Raw genomic sequence first — 20,821 nt, 5'->3', positions numbered from 1 at the left:
CCAGTCGTGGGTGACCTCTTGAGCTCGCGTGATGAGGGCCAGCTGCATTGTTTTTCTTGAACTGCCCAAGAGCTTCTCCCACTCCTACGCCGAGGGAACTGGCAAAAGTGTGGTCGGAGGGGGTTTGCTAGCGCATTCCTATAATATGTGGTCTTAGGTGGCGTGCGTCCGTCACCGCAGTGCGGGAATGCAGGGTCATATTCACCGTTTGTGATTAAACATAATCGTAGACCCGCCGTGGTGGCTCTGTGGTTAGGGCGCTCGGCCACTGATCGGAGTACCAGGGTTCGATCCCGACCGCGGCGGCCGCGTTTCGATGGAGGCGAAATGCAAAGGCGCCCCTCTGCTGTGCGATGTCAGTGCACGTTAAAGATCGAAAGGTGATCGATTGGATTGAATTGCAAAACATTTATTGCGTCGAGAGCAGGTTGCAGGAGGGAAGGAAGGCCTCAGACGTTGCTGGCACATACCCACTACGGGGGAGTGGCCAAGACACAGGCGGTTAATTACTGGATACAGCAAAGTTTTGACGGGAAAAGCAGTGGTAATAGTATGTAGTCTGATAGATTGGAAGAGGGAAGGAAAGGGGTCCAGTTAACTTGGAGATCAAAGACGGGACAATTGCTTAATGTGCATAATAGTACACAATGCCTGTAATGCTGTAATGTCGTACTGACTGAGGGCGGGAAAAAGAAATTAGAATTTGAGTCGCTGCGTTTCTTGAAGAAAGTTTTGCACAGCAGAGCGCACACTCCTGTCGCTTCGTCCAAGCAAAGAAGCGTCAATGGAAAGAACAACCGCGGAAGACACAGGCAAGCCCAGTTGATGAAATGGAATTTGCAAAAGACGCTTCCTCAAATGAGAAAAGCGGCGGCAGAACAGCAGGAAGTGATCTATTGTCTCAGGTTCGGTACAAAAAGGGCACAGTGGGGAAGCCGCCAGGCCAGATCTGTGAAGGTAGAAATTTAGAAGGGGAACCCGGCAACGCAAGCGCGTGAAAGGGACCTCTAGTCTGCGTGAGCGCCAGTCTTTGCTACTCCAAGGATGCAGAAGATGCTGATATTCGGGAGATGATGTAAGAGCCGAGGCAGCAAATTCCTGAAATATTGTGTAGCTGCGAAACCTCACCGCAGCTGTATATGCACACGATGGCAGGACAGCAAATATTGGGCCGCTGAGAGAGGATCTTGCTAAGGAATCTGCCACCTCATTTAAGTGAAAGCCCATGTGACCGGGTACCCAAAGCAACCTTACCGAATTTAGATGGAGCGGAATCAGGAACTTAAAGGGGCGTAATGGCCGAGAGTCAGTGGGTGAGGATAAGGAAGAGCAAATGGACAGAGAGTCTGTCATAACCACGACCTGGGAAACGGTAGATTCTAATTTTCGTAAGGCTAAGATTACTGCTAATAATTCAGCCAGAAAAATTGGAGTGAAGTCAGGAAGACGGAGAGAAAAAGACCAATCCAGTGAAGGCGAAAAAATTCCCACACCTGCTTTTTCGCGATCCTGCGAGGCATCGGTAGCAATAAGAACATGAGAGGGAAAGGACCTTAGGTAGTCCTGCAATAGACCCTGAAGAAGCGGGAAGGGCTGCAGCTTTGCATTCGATGGGAAAATGTCATCGAATTCAATCTGGACAGATGAGGAGTTATATATTTGGCGGACATCTGTGAAATGAATATTTATGCGATCAAGGAGGGACTGCACGTAACATATCTGCGGGGTATGAAATCGAGACCAGGCAGCACTAAAAAAGGCGGAAGGTTGACTAAGAAATATTATACTGGAAGCGTGAAGAGGTGAGTCGCACAATTTTAAAATTGTTTGAACTGCTAAAAGACGAAACCTAGCTGATAACGAAGGCATTCGCGCCTCAAGGCGCAGAACAGCATTGGGGACATATTTTGGAAGCCCAAGACAAAGGCGCAACGCCTCACGCTCCAAAAACACAAGAGGGCGAAGTTTATAGGCAGGAGCTCCTGAGAATAAAACACACCCGAACTCCAAAATTGGGCGGACGTACATTTTATAAATCATCAGAAGCGTATGCCTTCTCATGCCTGACCTAGCACTACAAAGCCTGCGCAGGATGCCAATGGCCCGAACTCCTTTTGCAGAAACTTGCTCAATGTGTGCCCGCCAGGAGAGAGTAGAGTCGTAGATTACACCGAGATACTTCACCGTCTTAACTTGAGGTATTATGTTATTTCTATAGACCAGGCAGATATTTACTGGAACAGAAACTGGAAATACTAACAATGCGCATTTCTTCACATTAAGGGACAGATGAACTCTTCCTAGCCAGTTGTCAAGAACATTGAGGTAATTTTGCAGGGTTTGATAAAGAGTGTGAATGTCACCTGCTGATGCAAAAAATGCAATATCGTCGGCGTACGCATAAGTTTTCACATTTTGAATGCATGGAATTGAGCTTAGAAAAATGTTAAAAAGAACAGGTGAGAGAACTGATCCTTGCGGAACACCTCTTGTCTGCGGAAATCCCCTTGAGGAAACAGCACTTTGGCAGCAGTAAATTCTCTATTTTCCAAAAAAACAGAAATCCAGGATACAAAATAGCTTGGGAAGTTGAGTTCCTGTAATCTTAGTAATAGAGTCGAGCGCTACACGCTGTCGTATGCTTTACTGAAATCCAAGGTGACAAGCGCAGCAAACTTTTTTCTATTGCGAGCTAATTTAATACGACTCTCAAGGTCAGTATGAGCACACCAAATTGAACAACCCGGCCTGAAACCAATTTGACATGAATTCAATACAGCATTTTCTGAAATGAATGACATGACACGGCTGAGAAGGAGGACCCTTTCCACCAATTTCACTAGGTTCGATGTTAACGAAATAGGGCGTATATTGTCTAAAGCTAAGCCTTCCCCTTGCTTTTTAAGCAATGGAACTATTTCAGCAAGACGCCACTAATGCGGTTATCCAAGGACCTTTAATAGAATGGTTAATTAGAGCCAACAGGTCTGCAGGAGATTCATTGAACAAAATTTTGATCATAGATGAAGTGACCTTATCGGGGCCAGGAGCCGCTGGGGACAAGCGCAGAACAATTTGCGACATCTCAGGCATAGAGACCTCAGTGAAATCACTTGAGGTGCATGTGAATATAGCAGGAGAAGGTAGAGCAGATGTAAAGCGAAGCTCTAGGCCACACGCAATATCCTCTAAGGCCTTTGCGATGTCAGCAGGGGACTGAACAAGGGATTCAATGTTGGCAGCCGGAGGAATCACCTTGTTGCGCCTCATGAAATTAAAAAAGCTCGTTTATTTCCTGATTGGGAAAGGAAATCATAATTATTTGTATTATACTCCTCCTTTGCAAGGGCGACAGTGCGCTTAAATGTTGCTGCAACATACTTATAACCCAGCCAATTTTTTGGGCATTGATTGATGAGAAGTTTCTTCCAAGCTGCTTTCCGTCGTCTATATGCACGCGTGCACTCAGCATTCCACCAATTGTTCGCGATTGCACCCTTTGTTCTCTTAAGCAAAAATTCAGACTTTTGCCTTGCATGGTCCAGTACTGAGCATAGATGTGCAGCCTTGCTTTCGGCACTTCTCTGAGCGCGAGTGTCTGAAGTGATTTGGAGGGCTGATTTTAGCGTGTCTTTAAAGCAAATGTAATTTATTAACGTGCGCCGATGTCGCTCAGGAAGAGTTAATTTACACGCAAACTTGAATCTAATCAGTAGATGATCACTGTTTGTTGCCCAGTCAACAGGCGCCCAAGACATAACAGAGACTCCTGGGGAGGAAAAAGTTAAATCCAAGGCAGAGCGGCATTGACTGCGAACAAACGTAGGCAATCCGAAATTGTTGCAGATCAAGTTGTTGCCAGAAGCCCAATCAAATAGTCTAGAACCAAAGCTGTCTGTTTTAAACCCCCAAGTCACGTGGTGCGAATTGAAGTCGCCAAGTAATAGAACCTGAGATCGGCTACTAGACATGAGTGAGTCAAGGGGCCGAGTGTCACGCACACCAGACGGGAAATATGCATTAGCTACCGTAAAGGGCTGTTGACCTGGGACACTGAGGTCAACCGCAAGGATTTCACATTCATTGTCCGCATATTGAAAAGAAATGCATGCCCTGTGGCAAAACTTTGTAGATATGAGCACTAACAACCCTCCCCCTCGTGATGACCGGTCAAGCCGGAACGGATGGTAATCCGTACTTGGGGGTGCGAGCTGACCAACACGGCCTCCCACCGCTCGGGAGAAGGGAGCTGTATCAACTACGCTGGAGGCGGATCATTTGCGCAGTTCCACAGAATGTGGTCGTATGCGGCCATTCCGGAGCTCTGCACTACAGCATCTCTTTCTCACTTTCTTTCACCCCCGGCTTCCTTCCTTCCCTTACGGCCCGGTTCGGGTGTCCACCGAGAAATGTGAGACAATTAGTATACGCCATTTCCTTTCTTCAAAAACGAATTTTCAACATAATCAGTCGGGACCCAGAATTTCCTTTGTAGGCGTTGAGTGTCGTGGCTTGCACCCTGTCCAGGTCGCGCTGAGGGGCGGGGCACGTTGTGGGAGTCTCGCAGTGCCGTATCCTTCCCTGGCCGGCGAGGCGCGTCGCAGAGACGCAGGGAAGCGGATTTATTTATATTATTATTCTTCCTTCTCGACGGGCGAGTAGCCAGAAGGTAAGCTCGAGAGCGCTGCACCGCCTCCTTCCTCAAATCACTCGCAACAGCGCACCGCTAGGCGCCGCATAAGCGGTCGCTGATTAGCCGAAAGTGACAACGGGCAAGTGCACCGAGATCGACGGTGACCGGCAGTGGCCGAGAGAGACGACAGCGAGAGGACGTCAGGTTAGTACCTACCTTCTTGTGGTCGCCATCTTGCCCCGTCAGCCGCACGACCAAGCCAGACGGCAAGGGTCGCAGATCAAGCATCCAGCGCTTTTTGGGATAGTCCAATAAACATTTGGCCCCGGGCAAAGCGTCCTGTCCCGTGTTGTGTTCTCATTTCGCATTTCCGCTGCGGCGCCGTGAGAACGGCCGCGCGTGGTGTGCGATACCGGGAGCTCGGAGTTCACGTCCTAGACCTCAAAGGAGGCTCAACGGCCTAATAAGAACCTCCAGCAACTGGCTGCCCAACGTGTGGCAAGCTCTTGGGACTAGGGACGACACTCAGTTCGGTTCATGGAACGCCCGCCCGGACTTAAACAGCGTTAGGCCTGACCCGAATTCGAAGTTCCCAGCAAGTCTAAGATGCTTTCTTGATAGCGATGTGAGCGAAATAGCAGCATGAGAGAATTGCCGTGCACGCTCCACTTTTGATGAGCACTTCATCGGTACACGTTTGCAAGGTGAACCTACGAAATCCGCGCATGGAGGGCGAGACGAGCCGTCCACGGAAAACAGCAAGTCAGAAGCGAGTGAATGCGGAAGTCTGAAGGGGGGCCCGATGTTTCTTGTACATACTTGTAAATATTCTCTGTTCTGTCTCTTTTGCTATGGGAGCCGGGTGCTGTAATCAGCTGATTTGCATTGCAGCCGTGATTGCATGCAGGAAGAGCACCGGGGCGCTCCGACACTGCGGGAAGCGGTGGGCGTCGTTATCGCTCTGAAGCTGCTGGTATGGCAGCGAGCGAGTAGGGTCACCTTGGTAGAGAGGTATCTCCTCGTGGCTTTCTGTTCTAGTTGTTGTCTATGGCCCTTTTTTGGCAGTGTCAGAGTGAGTAGGCCTAAGCCTCTTCGAGAGCTGCCGGTCGCTTTTGGGAGGACATAGTCATACCGTGGCTCAGGGACGCGCACACGGGTTTTCTTCTTTTATATTAACCTCGCTAGAGCCGAAAAGCCTTGCTCAACTGCAGAAAGCTGACCTTGTGAGAAATAAAACTAAAAACTGCGATATAATAAATGAATAAAACTGCGAAAAATGTACCTTTATGAAAACAGCGCAGCTTGCTCTTTCTTGAGATTATCTAAAATTCTTGTGCCGACACTTTGTTCCTCAGGGCCATAAATAAAAACCAGCCAATTACTCTTTAATACATAATTAACTTTGAAGAACTACAAGTACAGCACACGATGCCATGCAACCCTGATTGTGGTGGTAGTCTTTTTTTATTAAAAATAATAGTAAAAAGGAAGGAAAAGATTTTTGCTAGCCCCGGCATCTGCCATCGATACTGAAGCACCTGAGCTGGGGCAGCGGAAATAAGGGATAGCAGGCAGAATAGAAACTATTTACACAATAAGAAATGTGTTCAGGTTGTGCGCGTGATTAGGTCATGTTGGAGAAATTAAAACACACGCGCACAGCACTGTGTTGGCTACAACTGGAGTGGGGCGTCCAGTTATTAATCGTTCAAGGTAGAACTCGCGGAGCGTTCGGTCACTGCGTGTAACTACCTGACGGAGAACATACGGGACGTCAAGCCCGTTTGTTCGAGGAATGCACAGAGGGTCACCAAGGTTCGCTCACGAGTGCGCGCACTGCCCTGCGGCCACAATAGCGTCTTGAAGGAGTCTGGTAGTATGCCCAGCGCCCTATAGGCCGCATGCAACTCTGAACAATACTAGGTTGGTTTCACTGAGGGTAGGACACTCCGCCGTTTTTATAATATTTCCTACATTTACATGGGACATCTGTATAACGAGCGACACCAAACTCCTGGTAATATTTTACATACCAGTTGCTTCAGGGAGGACTAACTAATTTTCAAAAATTGGCTTTTGGGGCAAAAATATTACTTTTTCAGTCTTATTACCAGTGTTGGCGGAAACCAGGAAACCGGCGAGCAGTGTTAAGTAGAAAGCTGCTTAATGTAGCTGCTTAGCTGCTTTTAATAATTAACATGTTAGACGCCTAGTTGCTATTAGAGATTTTCAGCTGATCGTTAGTAATAGCCTTACATTTCGAAAACGAGATATCGTGGGCGCTGTGGCCCAACCAAATTTGGCTACATCGTGCCAAAATACGTTTTCGAAAAGTCTGTAAGCAAAGCGACCTTTCCAGTGCACGTAACTAGTCAAAACAGCTAAAATTTATATATATATATATATATATATATATATATATATATATATATATATATATATATATATATATATATATATATATATATATATACACACACATATATATATAGTCAAGGGGGTTTGCTCCTGGGCCACATCGTGTGATTTGTAATGTATCCACAACGTTTTAATTCAACCGATGGTAAGATTAGATATAGTCCTGCCCTCTTCATTGAGTAAAACTTCCATGAATGCTGCAGGGGCCCCACAATAAGGCCTAGAAACGAATTCCCTGGTCTTTACAGAGGCTGTACAGAGGTGAACAACAAGATGGAAACTGCGTTCACTATTTTTGCCTAAGTATATTTTGAAACCATGACATAAGTTAGCTGGTACAAGTGATTACTCAATCAGCTGTCAATAGCAAGTCAGACAAAAAAACCCTGCAATCGTATTTGCAATCTCCTTTTCCCTTGTTTAATTTTAATCGAGGTAATGCGGCAAAATTTTTTGAAGTACCTGTCCTATGTCTGAATTACTTTAAGAGCCTTATACTTAAATAGTATACACAGTACAAGAACAAAATCTGGACAGTACGGGTGCTACTCCCCCTATCTTTGCTTTCTTGTTGAGCAACCTTTCGAGACCTCAGAATTCCGATTACGATGTAACTAACAAGACCGTTTCGAGTGAAACGTCACAAGAAGGTTTCTTCTTGGACGGCAGAAACTGTCGACTTTATTTTTCGCATTGAGCAGGCAGGAAGAGGAGTCTGTTCATACAGAAGGCTGGACCTCCAAACGACATCCTCGCCCAACGCTTCACACCGCTCTCTTTCCCAGCCTCCTTCACCACCACCCCTCCCAAACCCTCCCCACACACACAACACTACTGTCAGTCTCATATTCTTGGCTACGATGCTCCAGTGTGTTCAAAGCGTTCAGGTTTTGAGAGAGATGCATGAGGCAGGCCATGATGTCCGAGAGCTTGTGTTGGCCCTCTAGTAGTACTGCGGTGGGAAGGCCGGCCCGTACCTCTGCACCATGGCGCCGCTCACTTCACGGAGCAGCCCATACTTCTTGAACTCGACCGTCTTATTGCCGTATTGAAAGGTCGCCTCGTGGAAGTCGTCTCCTAGGTCGTCGAAAACGACGCACCTGTCGTCCGGATAGGCATTCAGCAGCTCCTGCATCTATACATGTTCCACGCGATTAGAAGGTAGACCTAAAGGCACCATTGACATGATGGTTAAAGGGATGGGTTGTACAGTGTAAGTCCCTAATAACTAGATATGGACAGGCAGCGCCAGGTAATGAAGGCACAGAGGGAAGAAACACACAGGTATAGGAGTGTGCACATGGAATATTTATGGTTTATTTTTAAAGCGAAAGCTTGGCTATGCTAGGTTTTCAAGAGGGCAGCGTCAGTGCATTCACGTGACAGGTATCGCGTGGCGTCAGGTCATGTGACCCACTAATGTCATCACAATCTTACCACCGTGGCAAGAAGCAACTGCCCCATCGGGCATTTCATCAACACTTTACAGACAATCCGTTCGGCAGCTTGTGTGTGGTGTTTGCGAACGTAGTCATGCAATGGAAGCTTTCGCTTTTCACCAGGGTTAATCAAAGTTTAAACCACAGCTAATTTGTTATGGTGGTCTAACCTCCAAAAGTGACTCTGGCTATGCGGGACGCTATAGTCAAGCGCTCCGGAAATGTCGACCACCTGGAGTTTTTTAACGTGCAATGACATCGCACAGTACGCGGGGCTCTATAATTTCGCCTTCAGCGGAATTCGACCCCCACGGCGGGGATCGATCCCACGTCCTTCGTGACAGCAGCCAAGGGCCATAACCCCTGAGCCGCCGCTTCGGCCCCATGGAATATTTAATTTAGAAACAGCACTGATTACGGAGCTTATTTAAACCTTTGTGACCGCTTTAGAGCGAAAGGTGTCCATGCTTTGGTTTAGCCTTAGAGTCCTAAATTTTCCAGTGGAATCTGCAGCGCCAGCCGTAACAATTTCATTGAAGAAAATCTAGCGCACAAGAAGAAGCGACACAGTCAGCGCGGAACTTGCGACTGCCCTTTATTCAGGAAAACGGAAAGAAGGAAAACAAAGCGCAGCATAAGTTTGCATCAGCTTGGCATCTGCAGGATATTCTTAAGGGGCCCCGCATCGCACTACACAAACAGTAAAAAAAAGCCCTCAAGATCACTTCCCCCCACAAATATTTTTATCTAGATTATGTAGCACCACAGATATCGGCGAAAAAAATAAACCCCCATTTTCTTCGTTATTAAACAAAATTCCACGTGCTATCGCGCTCAACATGACTTGCAACGCCCGACCGCGTGGCCGCAGAGCTTACCGGAAGCATACTGGGACCGGCAAGCGGCACGCTTGAAAACTAAAGGGAAAGGATTTTGCTGTTCCAGCAGTGACCCTTCTCCCCTGTGCCTTCTCGTGTTTAAAGAAGCATAGCGTTATCGCTAACGCTAACACGGTGACATTTGTGCGACAAGGCAAGGCACATGTCGCAGTTGATCTCGGATTGTGTAGAGCAGACGGCGCGGGGGATGCGGCTGACTGGTGGAAGACCAGAATCCTTTCCACTTTGTTTTCAAGCACGTCCCTTGTTGGCACCACCGTGCGTCCGAAAAGCGCTGCGGCCACATGCTTGTGTGTTGCAGATCATATTGAGCACGCTAGTACGCGGGGCAACACAATTATGGATGGCCTTTTCTCATAGGTTAATGGCTACGGCTTTAAAAAAAATCGGAAAATAGAAAATTGCTTTTGAGGGAAGGAAATGACACAGTAACTGTCACACATCTTGATGGCCGAACCGCGCCGTAAGGGAACGAATAAAGGAAGGTGTGAAAGAAGAAAAGAAGAAAGAGGTGCCTTAGTGGATGGCTCCGGAATAGTTTCAACCAGGTGGGGATCTTTAACGTGCACTGACATCGCACAGCACACGGACGCCTTTGCGTTTCGCCTGCATCGAAACGCGGTTGCGGCGGTAGTGTTCGAACCTGGGTGCTCCGGCTCAGTAGCCGAGCGCCCTGACCACTGAGCATATTAATATTTATTTTTAGCATTACGTTAGCCACTCAATTTAACCTTTCACTTTACGGCTTATTACGCAACGCTTTCATATGATTATTATATTATGTGCTCAAGTGAAGCAAGCAAGGTGCGTACCTTATATCTGAGCGTCTCGGCATCGTCGTAGGCGAAAAATGCACTCAGTCCACCGACGTAGAAGTATTGCTTCCAGAAGTGGGTGTGCGACCTGTTGTCGAATTTGTACTTCATCTGGTATTCCTCCACTGGATACTTTGTCCCGTTTGGGGTGGTAAACTGGCGATGCACCATGTAAGTGCAGACCGAACCGAAAAAGCAAGAGTTATTAATGCGAAAGCATTGTATGGCTATTTTTGCGGTTTCGTTTCATCGTGATAACGTTCGAACGAATTGAGTTATAAAAAAAAGAATGATTGCATTAGATATAGCATCAAAAGATATCGCAGGGGAAATCATGAGGTGCATGTTGGGTAATTAATTAGAGCCAAAAATGTCCGAAAGTGGGCGGGGCTAGAACAAAAGTGGTGCCAAATTTGAAAACACCGGAAGTGTAGCTGGAGCATAGAGTGGTGCCAGATTTGAAAAACCGGAAGTGTGACTGAAGCCAAGCGTCGCGCCAAATTTGAAAACGGAGCGTGGCGCCAAGTTTGAAAACTACTGACTAGGGCAACCAGTCAAGCCGCCAAATTACTAAGATACCCGTCAGGCAGAAAGGTCTCCCTCATATGGGTTCCTGCTCATGAGGGCATTCCGGGAAATGAGGTCGCTCACAGCTTTGCTCGAGAATTATACATTCGAGCGGGCCTGGAAGTGCCCCTGAGTGGGAATAAACACCTTTTCATAACGTATAACGAAATAACTGAAACACAAAGACTGGGTAGGAGAACGCTCTCACTTCCGGATGCATCACTCACTCAAAAGGATTGCAGGGCCTGGAGAAGGCTTCAGGTCAACAGATTCTTTCCGTACTCTATACTACACGATGAAGACACTGGGGAGTCTGAGCTCTGCAGTAGCTGCCACAGAATGACTTCGCAAAATTACTTAATTTGGGAGTGTCAGGATTCTCCTGGGGCTAAATCACAAAGCATACCAGACCTTGCCTTAGAAGGACTTTGGTGTAGGCCAGTATACCGTGTATACCAACTGGCCTACACGATGTCAGACCTTGCCACCTGGAAAAAGCTGATCGGGATCCACGACCCGGACCAGCAAAGAATCCTCATCCGTCAGGCGGAGGCAGCTTACTACAAGACTCTCTCCGCGGTCTCCGGTAGTGAGAGCCGTCTGAGAGGCACCTAATTGCTGCGCCCCGACCGTGATGCCCCATGGTGACGGAAATAAAGTTCATTCATTCATTCTAATTCTAATTAGTTTTTTTTGGGAAAGAAATGGCGCAGTATCTGTCTCATATATCGTTTGACACCTGAACTGCGCCGTAAGGGAAGGGATAAAAGAGGGAGTGAAAGAAGAAAGGAAGAAAGAGGTGCCGTAGTGGAGGGCTCCGGAATAATTTCGACCACCTGCGGATCTTTAACGTGCACTGACATCGCACAGCACTCGGGCGCCTTAGCGTTTTGCCTCCATAAAAACGCAGCCGCCGCGGTCGGGTTTGAACCCGGGAACTCCGAATCAGTAGCCGAGCGCCATAGCCACTGGCGACTGCGGTGGGTTCATTCATTCATTTAAAACTCAAAATGGGCAATTTATGGAAGAGGGGCAAAAGAAACGAGGAGGCGTCAATGCTCTCGCATTCCTCCAGTGCGGGTTACCGCAGTGATCTCGAACGTTTTTCGGATTCCGAGGCTTCCTCACGAACACAATGCAAAAAAAAAAGATTCGAGGGACACAGCATAACACCGCCTTACAGACTGGAAATGAAAACATACACCCACGGGCTCACACAGAAAAAAAACGTCCCTTCTAGTACATAGGCAGCGCCATCTACCTCGTGCATTTTGCACTATTACTACGATTTACAGTAACCTTCGCTATATACGGTATATTTCCTCGTTGTATCAGTTCATGAATTTTAGAAACGTGTACATCACAACACGACGAATCGTTCGACAACATCCAGAATCCCCTGTAACGAACGTCTCGGCCGTAATGGCCGTCTGAAGGTCCTCGGAATGCAGTTTTTTGGGGCGGAAAGGTCGTCGGTGTGAATCTCACACCAATGTTTCGGGCTTCATCTCAATTAGTAAATTTATCCTTAAGAACATGCCAAGCCATTTGACACTACTGCGAACCTTCTGCGTAAACCGGTGGCAATCAAATTTTATGCTGATGGTGGTCCCGGGAGATTGGGGGGGGGGGGGGGGGGGGCAGGGGTCTCACTTTGACGGCCGCTATATGGGCACATATATAACAGATCGAAGTATAGTTATCACTTGAGGCGCTACGCTCTTACTGTTGCTATGTGGCACACTGCGGTCACATGGTAACTGTTTTGGTCAATTTGACCTTCATTGCAGGCAGACGCGTCCTTAACAAACGTAAGCAGTAATAGCTAACGCTCGTAAAATTTATCATATGGTTCATTCTGGATGTGCTAGTGTTTGTTCGTTATCGAAAAACTCATTGATTCATTAACGAGAACAGTATATGTGAAGGCAGAACATTTTTTACTGCCTCTGGGTTGAGCCGCGGATGTTCGATTTGAATCAGGCACGATTTTCGGTAGTAAATTGCAGTGTTGCTTAGTCGCACAAATCCGCGAAAGAGAGTGCCTTGATGCCGTTAAGTTTTCTGACAAGAACGACTGGTTGTGGTAGCATATATTTTCTAACAGTAGTTATAACGTTAACTACTCATTATTATTTAACAAGCCTACTAGTTAGGATGTTTTAGCTGCATTCTGATGCGCTACATCGCTTAAAATGCTATGCCAAAAAAGTGCTCCTTAAACTTAAAAAGCATGTTTTTAAAAAGTGCAAAGAATTTTAGGAAGCACTCGGTGTATGCAACTTCAGAAAGCGAGAAAATCCAAACAAGTCTATATGATCTACCCAACCAGTGCTCTTTTCAAGTGTGGCTGCTTTCATGAGCTTTAAGCAGCAGGATGAATTGTTGCCACAGTTCAATAAAAAGCGCTTGTTTATCAGTACCTCATTAAAGCTCGATTTAAACGCACTTTTGTTCTAAAATACAATAGTTTTGGGCCTTTAAGAATGAATGAAAATGACTACTATCGGAACAACGCATAAATGCCAGATGTGTCTCGTATCCGTGGATGTACTCCTAATTGTTTGTTTTCCAAAGAAAGTAAAAACTGCCATTTCGGTTAAGTTCATTACGAAGGCTCAATGTATAAAACCTGTCAGGACGAAATAGGGCAACCCGAGCACACCCGACAAGTACCATACAGCAGAAAATGATGATGAACAAAAGACGAAATCCAGAGCCCACAACGGCCAAGATGCTGACGAACGTTTACACACATGGCTCCATAGAACCTCGCTTCCTGTGATGATCGACATACCCTGCAATTGCGGACAAGAGGAGTTTTGAACAGGAAACATTTTATAAACGCAATTTTTTTTCTAATAATGTGAAATTTCGCTGTAAGAATCAGCATATCTGCAGATTACCCGACGGCAGTCTTGTTTTTTTTATATTAACGTTTTTACTATCGCCCAAAGCGTTCACCATTGGTTTTCTATGGGAATCTTAACTGTTCGGTGCGACCGAACATCTTGCTACATATCGGAAGGACGTACTGCAATTACCTTCAATATTACCTGAAAAGCATCTTACAAGTAGTACAAGTTGTGGTAGTGGTTTATTAAAATAGCCATAAAAAGGTAGGATAAGATATTTTGATAGCCCTGGCATCTGCCATCGATACTGAAGCACCTGAGCTGGGGCAGCGGAAATAAAGGATAGCAAGCAGAATGGAGAAATGAAATGAAAGATTGAGGGGCAGGAAGAGATGATAGAGGGGGAGAGGTAATACACGTAAAATATTTACAGAATAAGAAATGTGAACAGGTTGTGCGCGTGATTAGTTCATGATGAAACAAACTTCTCTCACAATCTTCGAATGTTCAAAATTTTTGTCCGAAATTGGTGGACATGATAAGGTGATGATACGTCTTCTGCTTCACACCGCACAGCGTACGTGAGAGGAGGTGCTTTGTCCGGCTGCTTACCCGGATGCGGGTGTAGCGCTGGACCCTGTCTGGGTATGCGCGTGGTAGTTCCGTTATGAAGTCGAGGGCTACGCGCGTGCTTATGGCGAAGTTTATCGACGAGGTGACGGAGAAGCAGATCCTGCTGCGGTTAAGCACAGTCTTCCAGTGAGGGAACTCCCGCACGATGTCCAGCTGTGAAGAAGAGGCGCAAGAAACCGTGAAGTGAGGAAGTGACAGGTGCAATCAGAGGACAGAGCGAGGATGTCCTTGCACCCGTGATCAATTAGAAGTTCTTCATAAAATACGGGAAGAAAAGTTGTACACTTCCAGTATTATGCTTTATCAGTCGGCACACGTACCATCACTATCAAGCTATAGACAGAAATCTATAGGCTGTTGTAGAAGGACAGTATGTGCTATAGAATAAAGGCCTCTACTATTTATGAAGTACCACAAACCAAGCAGTGAACCAGATTGGGGCTACGGTTTATGGTTTACAGGGGTCTAACGTCCCACAGCGACTCAAGCTATGAGGGACTCGCCGTAGAAGGGCTCCGGAAATTTCGACCACTCGGGGTTCTTTAACGTGCACTGTCATCGCACCGCACACGGGCGTCTAGAAGTTCCTTACTCCCAGAAACTTTGTTGTATGTTCTCCCCTCCTACCAGTGCCTTCTCGCCCAATCCACTCCGCTGCTTTAAGGAACTGTCACTTATATTTTCTGCTCACAACAAGCATGCCCTGTCGAAGCTTTATTATCGATTTCATCCAGTTCTCTGACCCACTTTGATGTGTTACTGTTACCGTTGCACCTATAAATCTCACATCCACAGCTCGCGGGGCTCTCGTCGGTATAATTTCACGCTTTTTCGTTAGCCACAAGCCTCCGCCCCGTTGGTTGGTATTGACAACGTACAACTATTAATGCACATTCTCTACCCGCAGGAAAAAACTTGTGCTAGAAATTCGGTTTTGAATAGTGCCTCAATGGCTGTGTTATGCGGCTGAACCGAAAAGCCTTTGGACTTAAAGATTTTTGACAAAGACTGCTTGTTTGGAGCAGTCAACAGCATGTAAAATAATGCGGAAAAATGCATGCGGATAAATCGAAATAAAACCGATTATACAGGGGAAGATGCCTCATGTTTATAATGTAAATTTAGTGAATTCGTAAATCGAGAACTCTCTTTGCGATTTTCGCAGCAATGTACCCACATTTCTGCGCAGAAAAAAAAATTGTAGTAATCCCGAAAAAAAAATCAATCGGTCAAGTATGGCGTGCTCTTCCCCATTAGGCTAAATACAGTTCTGTGTCTCGAACCGTTATGACGATACCAAAACTTTCAATCCGTTTTCACCTTTGATTTTCGCGGCCTTCGATTTCGCAACAAAATGCAAGAACTTTGGCGCCAAAAATTGGAGGTTTTGAAAGGATGTTCGTACACACAGGCAACTGCGGCTGTAATTCACCCAAAGCCAAACGGCGGGAAACGCAAAGGATGGCCAGCCCACGTGCGAGCTGCCACGGCAACATAATAATAATAATAATAATAATAATAATAATAATAATAATAATAATAATAATAATAATAATAATAATAATAATAATAATAATAATAATAATAATAATAATAATAATAATAATAATAATAATGATAATAATATAAATAATAATAATAATAATAATAATAATAATAATAATAATAATAATAATAATAATAATAATTGGTTTTGGGGGAAGGAAATGTCGCAGTATCTCTTATATATCGTTGGACACCTGAACCGCGCCGTAAGGGGGCGGTAAAGGAGGGAGTGAAAGGAAGAGAGAGGTGCCTTAGTGGAGGACTCCGGAATAATTTCGACCACCTGGGGGTCATTAACGTGCACAGACATCGCACAGCACAGGGGCGCCTTAGCGTTTTTCCTCCATAAAAAAAAACGCAGCTGCCATGGTCGGGTTCGAACCCGGGAACTCCGGATCAGTAGTCAAACGCCCTAGCCACTGAGCCACCGCGGCGGATGCACGGCAACATGGAAAAAATGAAAACTGGTTTTTAGGGAAAGGAAATTGCGCAGTATATCTCGTTTCTCGGCGTAAGCGAAGGGATAAAGGAGGGACCGGAAGAAAAAGAAAGAGGTGTCGTAGTGGAGGACTCCAGAATATTTTTCCACCACCTGGAGATCTTTAACCCCGCCGCGGTGGCTCAGTGGTTAGGGCGCTCGACTACTGATCCGGAGTTCCCGGGTTCGAACCCGACCGCGGCGGCTGCGTTTTTATGGAGGAAAAATGCTAAGGCGCCCGTGTGCTGTGCGATGTCAGTGCACGTTAAAGATCCCCAGGTGGTCGAAATTATTCCGGAGCCCTCCACTACGGACCTATTTGTTCCTCTCTTCTTTCACTCCCTCCTTTATCCCTTCCCTTAGGCTGTCCAACTATATATGAGACAGATACTGCGCCATTTCCTTTCCACCAAAAACAATTATTATTATTATGGATATCTTTAACTTGCACTGACATCGCACAGCGCACGGCCGCCTTTGCGTTTCGCCTCCACCTAAACGCGGCTGCCGCAGTCGGGTTCCAACCCGGGTACTCCGGATCAGTAGCCGAGCGCTCTAACCCCTAAGGCATGATTCGCATTTTTCGGTGTTGCCACGGCCGCTACGTATTCATAATGGCAGCGTGGGAACCCACCATTCCTCGCATTTTGTCATTGGGCGGCCGAATCGGGTTTGGCGGCGATGCCCAGTATAATCCGGGGGCATAAAGGGTCTGCTGGACACGGTTGGGCTCGTCCGTCGTGTTGCTAGTGCTCAACCCCACGATGTCGGCCACACTGCGGATGATGGTCAACAATGAGGAGTCCCATAGTCAGGTACAAAAGCCACTAAAGTAACGCTGCCGTATTATTAGTGTAGAAATGTCGGCACGATGTCGCAGTCAAGAGCCAAACACAACAAGCTTGGCGTCCAGCAGCTGGCCCCCAGTGACTACATTCTATTTCGCATTTCTGTGAGTAATGCCTTCTGAAAGACAATTTAGTCAAATAGCCGAAACAAGTCTCTTGTAGCAGCAAGAAGCTTTCATTTGTTTAGAGCGGATCCAATCACTGCAGGAGAAGTGGCATAATATGCTGTTTTGTTATGGAAGATTACACTGAAAAGAAGTAGCCTTAATTTTCACCAACAATTTCTTCCCCTATTCAGGTTAGATAACTCACTGAAGCTCAACCCAAGAGTTATGTGGGTTGCAGCCTCTCGCTGGTGCGCGTGGGTTACGAAGGACGCAGCAGTGGAATGGTGCAGATTAATTTTGAGTCCATCCCCGCTTCCGGACTGAAAACAAATTGCTACGTATTGAGCGCAAGCATCTATCTTAGCTAAACGAACATAAGCTACACCGTCATTTTAAAGCTTTTTGGTTATTTGCAACTTTTTACTGCTCCTTAGAAGTGGTCTCTTTGTAATAAGGTTTTTCATTTTTCTGCTCTCCGCTCTGGACGATAGAGCTACTCCTGTTAGCTGGGTGCATTGGAATAACCAAGCTGTAGCTACAAGGAGTTTTTCCTCAAGCAGCCTCTTCTGCATTATGTATTAGGGCGATAGATTCACGATAAAAGCCGGCGTCCATCCGCCAGTATCACGAAAAGACAGGTGAACCACCTGCCACGGTGGGCAGGTGGCACAGGTGGGCAGCGAGTTGTGGGCCTCGGTCTCTGAAGCCCCACTGCTGGATGTGATGGATGGGAGGTAGGAGCGTCCCCTTTGAAATGGGGCAGTGGTTGTTGCCACTATGCTCAGTTTTTTTTCCTTTATTTTTGTTTAACTCTGCTGTAAGGTGTTAATAAAATTCGCAATTTTCTTTAAAATACGTCTTCCTTCACTTTAAAACTTTTGTCACCTGTCTGTTTTTGCGCCACCAATACTCCAATCGGTTTTTGCTAATTTCCACCGAAGATTTATTTAAATGACTGTTTTTATCTCTAAACCCTAAGGCCCCAAGAAGAGGTACTGTGCCTGCATCGACATCGGGATGGATACCATCACATTTTAGGATGAGGTGTTCTATTGTTTCTACAGATTTACCACACACAGCACATGTGTCGTCTTCTTCGTTAAATTTCTTTTTGTAGCTGCGCGTTCTAAGACACCCTTACCTAGCTTCAAAGAGGAGGGCACTGGCTCTTGAGTTATCATAAAACGTTTCCAATCCTGATCTGCCTTTTCCAGCATCGATATAGTTCTACACTATATGCTTCTTTTCCATTGAATCTATGCAATTTTCACCTTCGACGTTTTTAACCCGTCGTTAAATGCTCTTTCTTTCTCCTTCCTCGTCTCTGGCAAACTTACTGGCCAGCTTTCTAGTTCGTTTCCGCCACTGTGTGTCAACGCTCTTTCTGTGCAGGTATTTAAATACCTTAGCTGCCCACCTGTTATCATCCAATTTCCTCAGGCGTTTTTCGTATAGTTCTTCACTCTGAGCTCCCCGTGCTTCGAACGTTGCCCAGCCCATATCCCCCAGTACTGCCTCGTTTGTGGTCGGCCTGTGTTTGGTGCAGCCACCTACCGGGGAAGTGGCGTATCGCTAAAACAGCTGCGGCACTGCGCCAGTTGCGTTATAAGAATTCCCCGCGATCTATGAATCTACGAAAGAGGAGTACCTGCCCGATAGGGACCTCTAATGTTATCGTATTGTGATCTTAAGGGACAGGTCTATACGAGAACTCAACTTTAGCCAGCAGGTGTTCTTTAACGCGCACTGACGCGACTGACACCGCACAGGACGAAACAGACAGATTGCAACATCTCACCCAATGAAGTTCTTGACGTGTTTTTCAGGTATGAGTCTGTCGCCCCCGGGCCAGACGGCAGCTGTGTGTATGTACCGCCACCCAGATTTTAAGATGGGATTTTGGCGGCCACGAAATATGCTGTACTGAAAGGGAGGAGGAAAAGGAAAGAGTAAAATGCAAGGAGTGTTTGCGTATTTTGACGGCAGTTTCAGCGTCAGCCTGCTAGCACTCGCATTTGCGGAAAGTTTTCTCGGTTGACTTTTATATTGTATTGTGCATCACCACTACCAGAGTCATCATCAGATAAAAAAAGCAGACTGCAGGACAAAGGCCTCTCCCATTCCCTCCAATTCCCTCTCTTGTGCCGGCACAGTCCACATTATCGCCGTAACATCCTATACTATCACTGTCCCACCAGGCTTTCTGCCACCCTGTGCAACGCTTGCCTTCTCTTTTACAGCGACAGCTGTTAGGCGCCCGTGCCTGGGTTTCGCGTCGTAGTCGGCGTCGTCGCCGTGCTAGCGCACCCACTGGTTACGCCGGTCAACCTGGCTCGCATAAGCCTACAGGTGGTTCTGTTTGGAACAGCCGCCTGCCAGTGGAGGAACGCTCCACGTGACCACTATTATTACCCTACGTACTGGTCACGTGACTGAACGTCCAAACGCCCAAACTAAATGCCTCAACAGCTATCGCTGAATCTCGCGTTACACAGCTGTAGCTGCCCTGTGAGTTTTTACCTTGCGTGTTAACCGTTATCTTGTATTTGCAGTGAATGCGCTATCCATAATCATTTCCTCTTCTTTATTTCAACTAGGATATCATTAGTTCGCGTTTCTTTCCCGAGTTATAATTGGCGTGTACAGTATCAGGCTATGCCTTCGGGTATACACAAAATAACCGAGAGCAACAATACCTTTATAATCAATACTTTAGCAGAGATGCGTGTTACTTTTTGCGGCGACCTAAGTTGTAGTAGAGTGTCTTGGTACCAATTATGGAAAGGAAACTGTGGAATATCAAATTATGCTCATCTGTCGTGCTCACTCTAAACTAATTGATATTGCAAGGAAATGTAAAACGGCTCGCAAAATTAAGCATGAATGCAGGAATTTAATATCACTGTCTGCATGATTTTGTAATGCGTCGTCGTGCGATTTTCTTTTTTACTTTTTTTGTTTATTTTTTTGTTTATTTTCTCCTTTGGGCAACATACAGGTATTGCCCACGAGGCAAGATAAAAGGAGGTGCTAAACCTCCTGACTGGGTCTTGTCCTCGCTTGGGTACAACAGCAGGAGCGGTATTGCATTACACAACAAAAAAAGGCTGTCCTTGCCATCACTTACACAACAGACGCATCATAGACAGTTCTTGTAATTATATACAGATAATAAAATAATAATACACACTAAATCATATACAAAAATGGTACAGAAATGCAATACATTAGGGTTGTTCGAACCGACATAATATTACAACAAACGGAACCAGAAGTAAGCATTTGGTCGTCTAGGACACAACGTTAAACAAAAAGAAAGACGAACAGATGCGTTTAAAACCCCTGGGCGTGGAACTATTTTTATCTGCATCTATTACAAACGGATGAGAATTACACATCAACATGATTTGGTGCTCAATTGATTGTGTTCCGTAGTTAGTACGAGGCCTATCTACCAGAACAGAAGTCTGACGCAAGCTGTAACCAGTAGATCTATTTAGGTACGTGTTAAAAAAATTAATGTAATTTGATTTTATTTCGTTATAAATAAACACATATATTTTGAGTTCATACATGGTTTTCAC

General features: G+C 46.0%; 2 protein-coding genes across 2 annotated transcripts in view; one reads left to right on the top strand and one right to left on the bottom strand.

The window, feature by feature from the left end:
- The window catches only part of LOC144101946 (uncharacterized), a 156,835-nt gene that overhangs the window by 17,079 nt on the left and 118,935 nt on the right, over positions 1-20,821 (top strand). The gene's annotated exons all lie outside the window — the stretch shown is intronic.
- Positions 7,920-19,314, bottom strand: LOC144102517 (uncharacterized). The gene is made up of 6 exons (XM_077635773.1): positions 19,306-19,314; positions 19,036-19,160; positions 16,917-17,058; positions 14,239-14,412; positions 10,202-10,360; positions 7,920-8,186 (listed from the first exon to the last, which is right to left on the bottom strand). The coding sequence occupies exons 1-6, from the start codon at positions 19,312-19,314 to the stop codon at positions 7,995-7,997; spliced, it is 801 nt and encodes a 266-aa protein (XP_077491899.1). The 3' UTR covers positions 7,920-7,994.

Source organism: Amblyomma americanum, chromosome 8 (genome assembly GCF_052857255.1).
Source record: "Amblyomma americanum isolate KBUSLIRL-KWMA chromosome 8, ASM5285725v1, whole genome shotgun sequence".
Taxonomy (NCBI): Eukaryota; Metazoa; Arthropoda; class Arachnida; order Ixodida; family Ixodidae; genus Amblyomma; species Amblyomma americanum.
Note: the sequence above shows the minus strand (reverse complement) of the source record. Positions and strands in the feature narration are given on the sequence as shown.

Bases quoted from the DNA above. Each gene is read 5' to 3' on its own strand.
- LOC144102517 (XM_077635773.1), bottom strand. The intron at 17,059-19,035 runs GTGAGATGTTGC...CATCATCCGCAG, and splicing joins CACGTCAAGAACTTCATTGG to TGTGGCCGACATCGTGGGGT. The intron at 10,361-14,238 runs GTAAGCAGCCGG...GTGCATCGCCAG, and splicing joins AGCGCTACACCCGCATCCGG to TTTACCACCCCAAACGGGAC.